The 15,965-nt window shown below is 39.8% G+C and overlaps 2 protein-coding genes across 2 annotated transcripts in view; one reads left to right on the top strand and one right to left on the bottom strand.

The window, feature by feature from the left end:
- Positions 1–1,560, bottom strand: part of nalcn (sodium leak channel, non-selective) — a 64,040-nt gene extending 62,480 nt beyond the window's left edge. The window contains 1 exon segment of the mRNA XM_051072415.1: positions 1,454–1,560. The gene's annotated coding sequence lies outside the window, so the exon portion shown is untranslated.
- Positions 1,561–3,447: 1,887 nt separating this feature from the next.
- Positions 3,448–15,965, top strand: part of itgbl1 (integrin, beta-like 1) — a 39,658-nt gene continuing 27,140 nt past the window's right edge. Inside the window, exons 1-3 of the mRNA XM_018702670.2 lie at positions 3,448–3,744; positions 6,875–7,077; positions 15,352–15,498. Of these exons, the coding sequence (XP_018558186.1) occupies positions 3,653–3,744; positions 6,875–7,077; positions 15,352–15,498 (442 nt within the window). The 5' untranslated portion in view covers positions 3,448–3,652. The remainder of the gene's footprint in view (positions 3,745–6,874; positions 7,078–15,351; positions 15,499–15,965) is intronic.

Here is a 15,965-nt window from a genome sequence, read left to right on the forward strand (position 1 = left end):
ATGAAGATGATGGCCAGAGACTTGTTACTGTAAAAATATTGACTGGAGCAGCTCTGAAAACGAAATGCTGACATATCCTCACATTAAATAGATATGTAGCTATGGTGGCTGAGAAAGTTCAGACCACTGTGACTTAAAAACACATGCAAATAAAGAAAACACAAGCAAATGAAGACAACATCCTCATCAATAAGACAACACATACTCTGCAAAATACACACAACACACCACATATACAGTAGATGTGCACTGCAAATGGCAAAGATGACAACAGAAGTGCTTCTTCCAAACACAAAAAAGTGTGTGCTTGTTGTTTAATGCTTTGTGACTTTTAAAGTTAAAATATTTTTTTTTTAAATTACATTTTAGATCATTTTCCTACACCGCTAACAAGTATCTAAATTCAGTAACTTCAAAAGTAACAAAGCACTGTACAAGCACATTCCAGCTGGGTTCATGACTGGAAACACTTCTGTTGTCGCTTGTGCTACTTGCAGCATCGTTTCTGTATTTGCTTGTGTTATTTTTATTTGCAGCGTATGTGTTGTTATTATTGATGAGGATCTTTACTCAGTATGACTTTTGATTGTGTCTTTATCATCCAGCCCTAACAATTTACTGCATAAGAAAAATAAATGAGCCACATCTTTGTCTTTGCCACCACACATTTCAATCAATTTCTGGTGACATAAACATTAAATGTTGTTAATTAGCATTATCATGAATTTAAAATATTTAACTTGAATGTTAGAATGTTGCCTTCAGCAGTATGAGATGGGTCCAATTCTGTTTGCAGGATTTCATAACATTGTCAGTTGCAATGTTGTGAGGACATTTCTGAAAGAGTCCACAACATGAAATAGACATTACCTTCACAAAAATTCAGATCAATCATGGTGATTGTTGGAAGAACAACACCTAGAGCAGTTGGGCCTAATGGAAGGCCCCGTTACATCTGACCCCATGGAGGCCTCTCAGGCTTCCATGGGCAACTGTGAAACCCTAAAACCGTTGTTGCAACCACCCAGAAACACAAGCTGCACACAACTGGATGTCAATCAAGAAATGCATATCCATAACCCTGACTGAATGACATCCACTGAGCCAAGGTTACTATGGAAACGATTCAGCGCTAAGGTGCTACATTGAGCAAAAACAAGCTAAACAAAGGATGTATACCTGAAATGTGAGCAAGCACGTGTCCTAAACGACGCCTATATGTTATGTGACAGCACGGTCACGTAATTCTGTAACAAATACACGACAATATTTTTATCAAGGCCTACTCCGGAGGATGAGATTTTCTCCACTTCCTGGAGGACCAACATGCTAACGCGCAGCAGCAGCAGCACCAAGCGTCGGACGCATCCTTAAAGCACAACAACAGCTGGATGTCCAGCTACATACACGACGACTGTAGCAGCCGAATAAGAAAACAGACTGAATCACTTACGAGAGGAGGATTTCCCTTATCCGTCGTGTCCCGTCCTGTCCATGACATCAGCTATTTTCCGGGTGTGCTGGGATTGTGTGGGAGAGTGCGGGAGCGCGCAGATTGAAATCACATCCACAGCACCAGCGCATGCAGCGGAGGCGCGCAGCCGTCTCCATGGTAACAGTTGAAGGTCCACAATTTGCTGCATCACAACAGTCTTCCAAATTCATGTGTGTGCCTCGATTGTTCTCACTTTGTTTTGTATTATGTTGATACATTTTGTCAGACTGCCATGTCAATTGTAACCAAAAGTCAGCCACAGTATTTTCAGGGGAAAAAATAATAATATATATTTTTTTTCCTCTCTATATCATTAATTACAAATAAAATGTGAATCCATAAATGTTTTGTTTATTTCTTTAATTGTTAATGTTAATTGTTTTAGTTTCAGGGAAACAAAGACAAGTAAAACAAAGTATATCTGAATGCTTGCAGCTGAAGTCTCCATAAATTATTGATTTGAGTACAGTGCTGTCAGGTCAACTCTGAAATGTCCCTGTGAGATGAGAGCTGCAACTTCCACATCAGCCTGCTGTTAACATAGGCTCCCTCCTTTAGCCTGGGCCTGTAAAAGGCAATTTTCATGCTGAGTACAACATGTGCAGATAGTTGTCTGCCTATAGGTTTATTTGTCAAATCCTAACAATTACCCTAATAATTTAAATGATAGCTAATATCTACAAAGTCGTCACTGAAGATGCAAAAAGTGTAAGAAAGCAGTGTGTTTGAGATTGCTTCTCAGTCTTCCTGATGCACTATTGCTGTAATTTATTCAAAATGAAATAAAACTCATTTAATTCTGCAAATTCAGTCAGAGACACTTGGTCAAGTCATTGAACAGGAAATGGTATACAGTTACGTTTGTAGAAATGTCTCTGTTCCTTGAGGAACTATAAATATTCTCAGCAGCAACAATGATTCTGCTGAGAACCTGTTACCAAGCCAAAATGAATGTTACATCTTAGCACACAGGGAAGAGGTATGAGTAGTGTAGGACATTCAGGTACCAGCATGGTTATAAAAAACATGAATGAATCAGGTGATGTCAGTCAGTTACTAGGCCTTTTTCTCAGCGGACATTTTGACATTTCATAGCAGGTGGAACTAATACCACTAACAAAGCCCAGTGAGCCATCATTCACAGTACCGGGTCCTTGGAACTGGTAAAACTTGACAGGATGTGGCCATTGTCGATGTTAATCACACCTGTGCTTTTTGTGCTACAATGTCAAAATGTGAAAAAGGTCTGAACCAATACAGCGCCAGTACTCGTACTCGTTTGGTTCATTGTTCATGGGCAACAGCATACAAAAGTTTGCAGCAGATTACTCCCATGATTCTGTAGCTATTTTAAAAGCCATTTAGTCAGTAATGGGTTTCTTGAGATCTATAGGAATTAAATTTTTGCATTTAAGTTTTAGATCAGATTCAAAATGTGTATCATTATTCCTGAGCACATTTTACTCACTATTGTTTGTTGTTATGATATACTGGCCTTTTTCACAGCAGAAATTTTGACTTTTTATGATGGGAAAAACACATGTTACTAATAACAAAAGCTCCTCTACATTCAAGTGTTAGTAACAGAGTGACAGAGAGCCATCATGCACAGTAGCACAGGATCCTGAATTCAAGGCAGCTGAATGGGTTCAGCCATCATATTCACACTTGTGCTTTTCCTACTATTACATGTTAAGATGTATTCTGGGTAAAAGGCCTATTAGAGGCAGGGATTGATTTTAGTTCTTGTGTATTATTAACAGCATCAAAAGGAAATATAGAAACAACTATAGCAGCATAGAGAGATCATCTGGAAAACGAAGGGGAAAAAAGTGAACCAAAAAAAAAAAAAAAAAACAGTCTGCTTCTAATTACATCTCAAACTGGTGACTTAACTTTTCATTTTGGCAGTTTTCCCCACTCCAGCTCCTGCCCAGGACTGTGTCTGAGAGTCAAGACTAATCAAAGGCACTTGTATGGAGAGGACTGTTGGCCTCTGGAGGGATTGAGCCAGTTCAGGCCAGCCTGCTGCTCTTTCTCTCCTTCTCTCCTTTTCTTTTTCCTCTCACTCTCTCTTCCTGTCTTGTCTGTTTAAGGAGAGAAAGATTGGGAAATTCCTTCAAGCTACTTTACTTCAGGTTTCTGTGGGATTTAAACATGCACACTGAGGTTTTGGGACAGTCCATGTTAGTGCCGTTGTTTCTGATTCTGCTCTCTGCCGTGGAGGAAACTTTGTTACAATCGGTGAGGTGAGTTTCCACACAGCTTTGTTTTTTTTTTTTTTTCTTGTTTATTTTGGGGTAGCCTGGAGAGCAAGAAAGAGGAGGGAGGTGCAGAGTTTTGCTGACAAAGACAACATTTGGAAGGCACGATGTGGAAAAGTTTAGGAGTGCCTATACATGTAGTTTGCACTTGCAGTTTTCTGAGCAGTTTCTTTATGCAGGTTTACTTGCCAAATGTCACACTGCTGCATGCCAAGTCATATAGGGTAAAAGTCTGCTTCTTTGGTTTTGTTATTTAACAATGCATAGTACTTTTTTAAAACTTAAGAACATTTGTTAACTTTCATTTGGACACTTAACACACACTGACATGAAATACTATGTTATGACAGCTTTTGTGGTCATAGCTTTGGTGCAAAAGAAGCTACAGTGACATTTGGCTGGAGCAGTGGTTATGTATTCAAAAGCTTTGCTGAGCAATTATTGTGGCACAAACAAAATTAAATAAGGAGAATAACCATCAATATAAACCTCATTTATACAAAAACTGTGTCACTGCAAATAGTGACCTTTTGTACTATATAGTACTTAATTTAGCTTTTTTCTAAAAATGAACAATATTCAACTTAACTCCTAATCTTGTAAAACCTTTAGATTTTTTCACACTTCGTCATAATCAAGAGAATGACATGACGTCTGTCCAAGGAATTGGCTAAAATATGAATGTGAAAAATGAATTTCAGGTTAACTTTCTGTTTATTTTGGCCTTTTACAGTGGAGCCCCTGTCAGCAGAACTGTAAATGTTACCATGTGATTTAAACTTAACTCACACTGCAGTGGGGGTGTTTACTCCAAGCAGGTGCACAATGCCTGCGTAATGATCGTATTGTGGATGTCCTGCTGTACAGTGTGTTGTATTTATTGGACAACAGTAGCAAACCCACACATGCTTTACCACTTAAAGCAGTAATTCCTTACAATTGTACTGATCACAGTGTTTCCCTGTTTTCCCTGTACATATGTAGATTATCTTTGCCTTGTTTGTTTACAAGGTCTGTCTTCATGGCAATCTGATGGTGAGAAAAACTGTAGGTGTGAAACAGTCAGTAATGAAGGTTATGCTTCCTGTGGTTCAGGGGACAAAAAGCCCCCTGGGAACAACACAGGTTGATTTTTTGATATTGAAATAGGAGCTCACATGATGTGTTTGGGGGCCAAAGACTGATTGTTCTGATGTGTTCAAAAATTTAAACTAAATAAAGCTAAATTAAATTAAGCCAACCATAGAACAGCACTGAAAACAGCTCATTTAATACTTTTAAAACATTCAGAAAGTGGATATGAGCGAATAAGACTATGAGATAAAACAATATCGATCAGGCCTCTGCTTCTCTGATATTGTTTCCCGTATGACAGGAGAGAAAGATGGTTTAAGTTGCACTGCCGCAGACAATAAAAGAACACCTGTTGTTTTTAGGTACAAGAGATGGATTTGAATTAAGTCTGCCACTATTTTTAATCCTTCTAAATGGGCATGCAGGTCAGTTCAACCCACAGGGAGCACAAACTGCCCATTTACATTACCAAGGTCAGTGCCATTGACAAACTTAACAGACAGTGGTTTGAGGGAATTTCCTCAGTAGCCTAGCCACACTAGATGGTTAAATACATACATGCCTTGCTAGGGGTGAGTGTGTGTGTGTAGACATGGAGCACATCCTACAGTAGACATGGAGCACATCTGTTAAAATTCAGTTGAACTTACTACCAAAAATGTAAATGTATTTTCTGTTGCTGTCAGCACTGGCAGTTAATCAGGCCCTCAGCAATTGACATGCCCCACTTTCTTAGCTTAACTAAGCTACAGTTAGACAAGGCTCCCAGTGCCAAAAAATCAGACGAGATTCCAGGAATCCAGGTTGGGGCAGTAAGTGAGATAGTGGAGCCTGAAATGGGTAGAAGATATCCACTATTATTGTCTCCCTTGCCATCTTCTGTAGTCCCATGTTGCTGAGACTGAATTGTCCTACAAATCAAAGAGCCATGACAGCAGCAGTACACAGCAGACACACCAATCCTGATGAAGACTGGCTGAGGCTGGAGCAGGACAGGGCAGTGTAAAATAGTAGAAGGTCACACTTGACCACAGAAAGTCATCTGATGCCATGTTGTTGTCATGGTAAAGGACAAGGGCTCATCCTGATTAGCAGATATATTCACAATTCAGTGCACTCCTCAACAAAAGAGTTTGGTAAAGCCTCAAAAGGCCATCAGTGGGCAAAGCCTGTGTGAAATGAAACTTGTACAACCTCCCCATGATGCATGGAACACACACATTCTGTATTTGATTTTAAAGGGAGTGTCAGGAACCCTTTATCTGTTGATTGTTTGAAATGCGTCTACTGTTCCCAAACTGGACAGCTGGCCGATATCAAGAGAGGGCAGGAATAGAAAAAGAATGTCAGACAGCATCCAAATGAAACAAATCTCACCGAGAGACCCCATGGAGCAAAAACGAAACCCAGCAACAGCTGCTGAAATGTGCTCCATGAAAGTTGAAGCTGTTTCTGTGTAATTTGAATTATTAGATTAAATCTGCATGTTCTGTTTCTGTGAGTTTCTGTGTATGTCTGTGTGTTTTTGAAAGGTGTCTGTGTTTTCTTGATATGGACCCAAACAATACTGTCCTCAATCCCACAATCCCATCTGTGCAAGCAGCTTCTTACAACCCATAGTTACATTTCACTGTCAGGCGACCTGTGGCAGCTCAAGTAATCCATGAAGGGAGCAAATGAATAAGTTAGGGGACATACTGTTCATTGCTCATGTGAAAACGCTGTTGTTTCTTTTATCCGTGACCCTCCCACAACCTCGACCACCTGTTTATTATTGTAACCATGATGGCAAAAGTCCTCTAACCCTTAGGAAGTACTTATTCTAACCCAAATCACAATCTTTTCCTAAACCTTGCAGCTAAATTAAAATGTTCACAGGAAAACATTCCAAACATCTCGACTGGTTCATTTTTTGTTATATGAAGGAAGACATTGTTGGTATTTTGTATATCAAACAGAAACAGGTGGTAGCACACTTGATCCTTGAACTCAGGAGTTTGCGAGGCCGCAGAACAGCTGACCCTTGTTTCTTTTTCACCAGCCAGGTGGGTGGTGTGTGTAAACTGTCCACAGAGTCATCCCTGCGCCGATGCCGGACACCCGATGGCAAGGTCTGCAGTGGGAGGGGCAAATGCGACTGCGGCATCTGCATCTGCGAGGCCACTGATCCAGGGAAGTTCTATGGGCCTCGCTGCGAGTGCCATGACTGGGTCTGTGCTGCACATAACGGGAAAACTTGCAATGGTGCGTGCAATGATGCATGTATTGACACATATAGCCCGTCTGGTTACACACAGGTAAACAGATGGTTTGGTGTTATAGCCAGTCAAAGATGTCATAACATTGTTCTCTGTTCTTTTATTGGTATACTAACCAATAAAAGGCACATAGCGCCACATATTCTAAACTACTTGGTTACGGTTGTTGGTGATGGGTCAGTATATCATGTAACAGATCTCCTCAGTGTGGGCTTACATCAGAGAAGCTTGGCGAAAGGACTCTCCAGCTGATGTTTAGCATCTGTCTGAGCCAGGTGCTAGAAAGAACAGGATGCTTAAAAGTATAATCCAAAACTAAAACTAAATTTATTTAAATTAAATTTATTGAAATTTAATTTATTCATTTGTCTGATACAACTTCAGATAAAGAAAAGTATATTTCACAGACTTGGAGGGGATTTTGGGTATTTTGGTTTCATCTGTGTTTCTTACTTTATTGCCGAAACAGAGAGTGCAGTATTGTGTTTTTGAGAAGCCACATCACCTTGGCAGAACTTCAAAGGTTTTCACTGGTAATAGACAGCTGGTTGGTTCACATACGTTACCGAGGCATTAACTTTTGCTGGGAGGTACAGCTTTGAACTTAGCCCGTTGCATGAAATTTTACAAGTTCTCAGGGGAGTATACGTGAGCGTGCATCCACACTCAACAACATGTTGTCTTGTGAGATAGTCTCTACTTTCCACATTAATTTTTCCAAGAACGCAGAGTCTCACATATTAGAACAAAAGGCTAGTTCTGTGGTTAGAAGGAACTTGGTTGCTCAGTTGTTATGATTAACTTTACAAAGTTTGTTGAGCAGCCTGGACGTAATCAGACAAGTTAATATAAAAGGGAAAAGTAATTGTTTTGATTGATTTTACACTCGCTTGTTTAGTAGGTACACCTATCTACAATGAATGCAGTCTAATATAACACTGCTGCAGTAAATCCTACTTTCACCAAGGCTACAATGTTCAGTTCTTGTTGAAACTGTGCAGATTTAACTTCATGGTCATTTTTGCACTTGATGTTGTTTTTGTTAAGGCTGCTTTTTTTTTTTCATAAACAATGAATGAAATTATTCCATGTACATGAAAGGGACTGCTCCTATTGATTAGCCCACTGAGAATTTTCATCTGACCCTGCAGTCTGCCTTGGCTCCACAAAGATTTATAATTTATTTTTAAGGTTTTGACTTGGCAGACATTAGTTGAGCAGCTGATCCCTGTATGTTGATGTAAGGAAAAAGAATCCTCATCTTTGTGTCCTCTGTAGTCACTGGGCTATGAGTGTCAGGGTTTAATGGAGATATGTGTGCGTGTGTGTGCGTGCACGTAAGGGGTGGAGTGATTTATTTGGGTAGACAAGTTGGCTGCTGTGAGAAGCTCATTATGGTTCAGCAGTCTGGAGTGAAAAGGCCCTGCCTCAGCCTGATAATGGGGTTTCACTCACTGGTACGCAGGCTGCAAATGGAACCTAGATGCATCAGGAGAGGAATGAGTTTTCACACCCAGACACACAGTATACGCATAGACACACACACACACACACACACACACAGTGTAACACTCATGTGTGCACCCAAATACGCATAACCAGCCACATACTCACACAGTCATATGCCCATGTGCATATGGGGTCCAGCCATTATACTCAAAGCATATTGAGAAGAATACACCTCCTCCCCCAACTGCTCAATGGCCCATGCAGCATGCATGGTCTGCTGTCTGAAATCAGCAGCCAATTTCTCTCCCTGCGGCTCTCTTATCTCTGCCTCTCACAACTGCCCACTGATAAGATCCAATAGATTTTTCTCCTTAGGGATAAACTGTGTGTTTTTCCTTTCCAAAAACATTAGCTTTCTTGGCGTGGAGTCGTTCTTTTACCTTGGATGGCATTCATCAGATAAATATGGACTAATTCAGATCTTCTCAGTCAAAGCAACAAGTCAAGCTGGACAAAGATGCTCAGGATGATACATTTTATTTTAGATCTGAGCAATATGGTACTGCAATATTGAATAACAATATTTTTTAAAACTATACTGCAGGTGGTGCACGGTGTTGCACAGATTTCTTATGGATGCAATCAATAGATATTCAAGTCAACTGAACTAGAAGCTCTGTACATATATCTGTACATAGATGTACATATGAAACTGCCCAGGGTGTTCTTTCCCAATCCACACTGGGATGGAGGCATCATAGAAGCATATGTGGGCAGTTTATATACAAAAATATTCCTGTTCCCTTTAGGAATGATTAGAGGATCAGATGAAAATCAGATGAAAATCTCCTGAAGATCTCCTTGGCATTTTATTCTGAGGAAAAAAATGCAATATTTTCTTATTTTGTGTTGCATTATTTTTTGATCGCAGAATAATAGTTGATAGGATACTCTGTCATTAAACCTTTAGTTTCTTTTGGTCCTGTTTTGGAATCCAGCACATGTGAAGTGTCTCAGTTAAATTACCAGTACCACTGAATTTAGACCTATAGAGTCTAATGTGAGCATGATGGGACTACTGCAATGTGATGCTTTGAACTGATTGGGTGGAAAAATAGCAAAAACAATTTTGGGTAATACCAAGTTAATTTTTTATTCTGTGTCAGTACCATGGTACACTGCTTGATCTTTGAACAAAAGAATTGCCAGTAATATTGTGCATTACCATGGCAGGTCCCATAATAAAACTAAAAATGCCATCCATTCCATCACATTATAGTGGAAGGTATTTGTAAAAGATCTCAAAAAACTGCCCAGAACCATTTTTGTTCAGTAAGTGTTGATGTTGTAGGCTTGACACAAGGCACTGATGCTGTCACTCACATGTTTCTCCTCCCTCTGGCACATCCCATATTGTAGCAGAGCAATGGGATGATGACCTGGACCAACATCTGTTCACCAACTGTGCAAAACTCATTCCTGTCATTTCAGTCTGCTGTTTGTTTCTGACTGTGTTTAAACCTCCTAGTTCTGTTTCCCCTATCCCATTCTGAAAATAAACTGCAGTACATGAGAAACATAACCTGTGATAATTTCTGAAGTTTTCAAGTAGAATATTTAGCCCTGTTTTTAATTGTTTGAATGGATACTAAAAGTTTTCGAGGTTATTTTGTATTTATGTGATTTCTGCACTAACTCCCCTGTTGTGATAAATGAAAGTCAAAATGACAAGTGTTTCCATTCTCTTTTTTCGCAGCCTTCCTTCTTTTCTTCCCTCATTGAATGAGCCACGTAAGACCTCTCTCCCTTTACTTTCCCTCTGCTCTCTCTCACTCTCCTCCCTGTCTGTGCTGAACTGAGCAAAGTGTTTTCCTCTGGTGTGTGTTCAGACAGGCTGTGCTTCTCTCTGATTTACTATATAGTCTTTTTCCATTGTCAGAAACACAGAGGGTGGCTCAGGGCACTGCAGGCTTGCATTGTCCCAGTGAAAAAAAAAAAAAACACTGTATAATCAACTTGTTAGCAATTACTGCTACAATAGTGAGTAGCATTAGACCATTATATTACAGTTGAGCCCCTTAGTGAGCAATCATCTCTGAGTTCAGTCTTAACTGGAGCTAAATAAATCAAACACAAGTCAGTGGTTCTGCATCTCTGGTAACAGCTACCATCCCCCCAGCTTTCACTGATGTGAACTGAGGCAGAGAGCCAAGCAAGTGTGCAATCCAGAACAATCTGAAACTTTATGATTCTGCCAGACTTTATCATATGTGTGTCCTTCTCCCCCTATCTCAAAGGAACAGCTGAAATGGGGAGGTGCAAGAATGTGAGTGAAAACACTTTTCCCCCTGATGGATGGTTGTTTTGGAGTTCTGTCAGGAAAACACATTTTAGCCTCTCTACCTTTTTCTCTCTCCCTCTCTCCTGTTCTCTCTCTCTCTCTCTCTCGTTCTCCCTCTCTCTCAGGCCATGGGTTTTCAGAGCCTCTGTTCTTTCCCTGCTCAGCCCTTAGCCTCTGTGCCCCCTGCCAGAGCCAGAGAAGATCCCACCCAAGGGGGTTTTATGTCAGCAGCACATGAGAAGCCAGTTTGGCCGGCGCTGTTCCAAATCAAACTCACCCAGATGCATTTTCCCTCAGCATTACATAAGCTTGTGAAGCTGTTTCCAATAAGGACACATTATGGACAGATGATATAAACTAATCATAGGAGAACAACTCACTGATGGCAGTCTGTCCAAAGCGACTAATAGATTTAATGCATAATATCTGCTAATTTCCTAAGAGAGAGAGAGAGAGAGAAAAAAACAGCAAATAGGGACCCACTTTGGAATGCAGTCCTTGAGCCATTACAGCCCATTAAATTGTTCATCTCTGCATTCTTCTTTTTCTAGTACATATTTTGATGTGCTCTCACTTAGATATTCTGAGCTTTGCTAGGCAGTGTGCTTGTGTGGTGAGTCACCTAATGATTCCAGCGTGGGCTGCAAGGAGAAAGAGCTACTCAAGTCTCTCCAAGTCTGCTAGTAAAAGGCAATTTTGATCCAAAACCTGTGTCTACATTGCTGTGATTGGTAATGCTTTACATTATGGCCCACAACATACAGTGTACACTAATTATTGCTAAATTACAGTGTCATTTTTTTGTAGGAATGGGGCACCAGTACAGCTGATACTGATGCATACCTGTTGGTATAAGGGAACAAGCTGTGAAGTTAGGAAATGAGGGAGAAACAATCTGGAAAAATAAACCTTGCACCTCATCCACCAATGATGTTTGCTGATGACGTGAATGGCAGATGCGTCCGAGGTCCCCTGTAAGTCCCCCAGAGGTAGCCCTACTTTACAACATACCCAATAATATGTTATATAATGATATAATACTCTTTTTTCTGGATATCTGTTCATAAAGTAAAAACACAAATAAACCCTGTAGCTATGTAGTAAGTGCACCAAAGCTACCAAAAGAAACTATGTTGTTTGTTTACCCTTCAAGTCTTGGTAAGTGGTATTAAGTTACAAGATTTACTTCACATTGTGTTCCCTTGTACGTACACGAATGTATCTGGTACACCCAATGACACTGTAAATTGGAAAGAATCACACTGCACATTGCAAGCTGTAATCTTGAGCATTATCTTGTGATCCTGGCCAGAGTGAGTTTAAAAAAAAAAAAATCTGTTAAGGTATAACAACACTATGGAGTCACCAGAGTTGACAACTGAATGTCTAGGTGAAGAATTGTAGAAACTAGAACAATGAAAGCAGGAGTTCCTCGTCCTGAGGACAGCACGTACAGAGAGTGAGTTATTACCTGAGACAGGTGTCTCCTAGATCCTTTCCACAGAACATGAGCTGACGTGCTGTCGTTTCACGCTCCACAACCCACAGGGAGAGGAAAGCACGTAGGAATAATTAATCACTGAAATGAGTATCATGTTGTGGAGAATATGATCCAAACAAAGTAAGTGAGGAAATGTCATTTGGAGAGGAAACATCAAGTGCAAGTAATAAATGAGCACAAACAGTCTCGGGGAGTTTTTAGATTTGCAATATGTAATGTAGTGTAGTGAGTTATAGGTTTGTGTATAATTGAATCTGCTCTGAAATCTCAGAATAGCCCCAAGATTGACTCAAATGTAAGTGATGTAGGTGTTTCCAGTTCACGGACAGTAAATTACTTTTGGCACATACATTTAACCAGGACTGGCTCTGTGACTGCAAACCACCTACTGTCCCCATGATCCTGCACAACACACACTGCTACTACTACTACCACCACCACCACCACCTGTACTATTACTACTACTACTATTATTGTGGTTCTTGTTGTTGGGTGGGAATTGTTGGGTCTCTGTAAATAATATTGCTGAGAATATGGTCTAGACCTGCTCTATATGAAAAGTGCCCTGAGATAACTTTATGAATTGGCGCTTTACAGTCATGTGAAAAAGAAAGTACACCCTGTTTGAATTCTATGGTTTTACATACAATTTACAAAAATCATCTGGTCCTTATCTGGTCCTAAAATTATTTAAATCTAACCTCAGAGTGTAAAACAACACACAACAGATTCCAGTGTGTCATTATTTATTTAACAAAAATGAAGCCAAAATGGAGCCATGTGTGAAAAACTAAGCACACCCCATGATTCAATAGCTTGTAGAACCACCTTTATCAGCGATAACTTGAAGTAATCGTTTCAGTATGACTTTATCAGTTGGTTTTCGCCAAACAAGGCACTCTGCATTATGGCCAAACCTGTCCACTTCGGTCTTGTCTGTCCAAAGAGCATTACTCCAGAAGTTTTGCGGTTTGTTCAGATGGAACTTTGCAAACTTAAGCCAGGCTGCCATGTTCTTTTTAGAAAGAGGAGGCATTTTCCTGACAAACCTTCCAAACAAGCCATACTTGTCCCTCATTGGCATGTGATTAGCAGCACCCGGCTGCTACTTACTTAATTCCTGTGGAAGAAGTAAGGGTGTACTTAATTCTTCACACACTGCTTCTGCATTTTGGCTTAGTTTTAACACGTCATGTGCCATTATTCATCTGAGGTTGTATTTACCTCATTTTAAGACCAGATTACTTTTTATTATGTCCTGATACATAAAACCATAACTCAAATAGGCTGTACTTTCTTTTTCACGAAGTGTATAAATAAAATTAAAAGATTAAATTAAATTATTGTGTTCCATACAAACTTGTTTTCTTGTTTTGTCCCTGTCAATATTACACCTTCTTTATCATTAAGCCAGAACAAATTTAATTCAAATCTAAAATAAGGTTGCTGCATGATTCACCATCCTCTCCCTGTCGGCAGTTAATCATGGTAATGCTGCATCACCTGTTATTACTGCCATTGATTGCTAGCACAGATGCATCCTCTCTCTCTGACCCCCATTGGATGTATTTGTGAACTAGGTTGGGACCTGATTGGCTGGGTGCACGTGTCTGTCGGAGGAGTGCAGGAAGGACCTTGACACCCCCAAGTCACAGAGAATTACTGCTTTGGAAACACCAGGAAAGATAAACTGTCGACAAACAACCACCTTCCCACACACATAAACTTTCCCCCAGCAGACAAAGAGGGGCCGTTTTATATGTCGGAGTGATTGTCAAGCAGAGATTAATGGGGGCTAGTGGGTGGCAGTGACTTTGTAATAGTCTGCTGAATTAAGTTGGTAGGGACTTTAATCTAATTCTGTTTTACAGACATTGTGTTGGAGTTCTCATCTGCAAAACGGAAATGATAATAAACAAAATGAATGCTTTAATCTGATTCAGATTATCTCCATAAGTCTGTGCTGAGTGTGTACTGAAAAATTAAATGATAACAGCAATATAATAGCAAGAAATGTAAAGTGGCTGTGGTCAACAGTAGATTTTTTTTTAATGTGACATTACAGAATCATTAATTACTGGAAAACAACTTGTGCAGTTTGACAGTCTCAGCACCCAGAGGGGTACAGTAAGTCTGGATGAGAAAACAGTTCATATGACAACAATTATATGGGAGTTTGAGATTTTTTTGTTTTTCATCAATTTATTTTCCTCACAATTGTAATGTCTCTGTGGTGCAGCTTTCCATGAAGTGCACTTTCCATACTCTTCCATTTCTCATAATTGTTCCCCAGTGTCCCCTGAGATGTATCGATAATGAGGAGAGACAAGGGACTAGCCTGTTGTTAATGACTGATGGATAGCCCTTGAAAAGGACACCACATTTACATGATGAACGAGTCAGGAGAATGATTGAGTGTGACATACAAGGCCCCATGCTGCTAAATGCAATAGGAGCAACATTTATAATAACTTGTCAACAGCCCTCTTTTGCATCATATGATTCCTCCTGTTTTTCATATTGCTCACTGTGGCCATCAGAATGATGAGAAATAGTGACGCCAAACTGCCTGTGTAGGTCCCCTGAACAATAAACAGGGTAGTGCTCTCACTGAGTGATTGATGGCAAAGCTAGTATATCATCCTGATAAGTTGTAACAAAAAGGTTTAAGACTTAAAAATATACTGACTGTCTGCAAGCTTACTATAAATGTCTGCACACATGCATCTCAAGGGAAATGTATGATATTTCACACCCATTAAAAAAGTCACTTGGGAATACAATTGGTCTGTTATAATAATTAAGAGTCAAGGGGCAAATTAATTTAAAAAGTCTACTTCCTGTACATCATATTCATTAAACAAAACACTTAGCGTGTCCTTGTGTTTATAGAGCGATTTGAAGGACCTGTGACGGGCATGCTTTTCAGCATTAATAAACAGCATGTGGTGTGTTGTGTTTCCCTTTAGACCGCGGCTACTGTGACTGTGGGATGTGTGAGTGTGACGAAGGCTGGTTCGGAGATGCCTGCCAGTTCCAGGAAGAGTGTAACCTACCAAGCAAGAAGAGCAAAGCGCTCTGCAAAAACCCACAGGGGGTGGTTTGCTCCAACAGAGGTAACGCGACCACACACACACACACACACACACACATACCCACTCGTGTGTATATAAACAATGAGTCCGAGGAAAACATTTACAAAAACCTGCACTGAACAAATATATAACAAATATAACAATGTACACACACAACAGTTGTATTTTTTACTATTTTCCAATGCATTCTTTCTTTATAAGTTCTAACCAATGGCTTAAACTAATGGTGTTTATGAAAGCTTTACTGGCTAGTAGTAAGCTATTAATAAGGACATGTTTTATGTTGCCAGGTTGCAGTGAAGTTTAATTGTGTTAGTATGAGTTTGTCCTTGTTGATAGCTTATTACTGACCAAAGCATTATCGTAATTATTATTAACCATAACAAAGCCTTTATTTACAACTCATAAACGTGTCCATTTCTTTCAGTTAAAGCAGATACTTGTGATCTCTTTGCTGTCACACATATGAACAATTTCTCTTTCACTGA

This window comes from Lates calcarifer, linkage group LG1, assembly GCF_001640805.2.
Source record: "Lates calcarifer isolate ASB-BC8 linkage group LG1, TLL_Latcal_v3, whole genome shotgun sequence".
NCBI lineage: Eukaryota > Metazoa > Chordata > Actinopteri > Centropomidae > Lates > Lates calcarifer.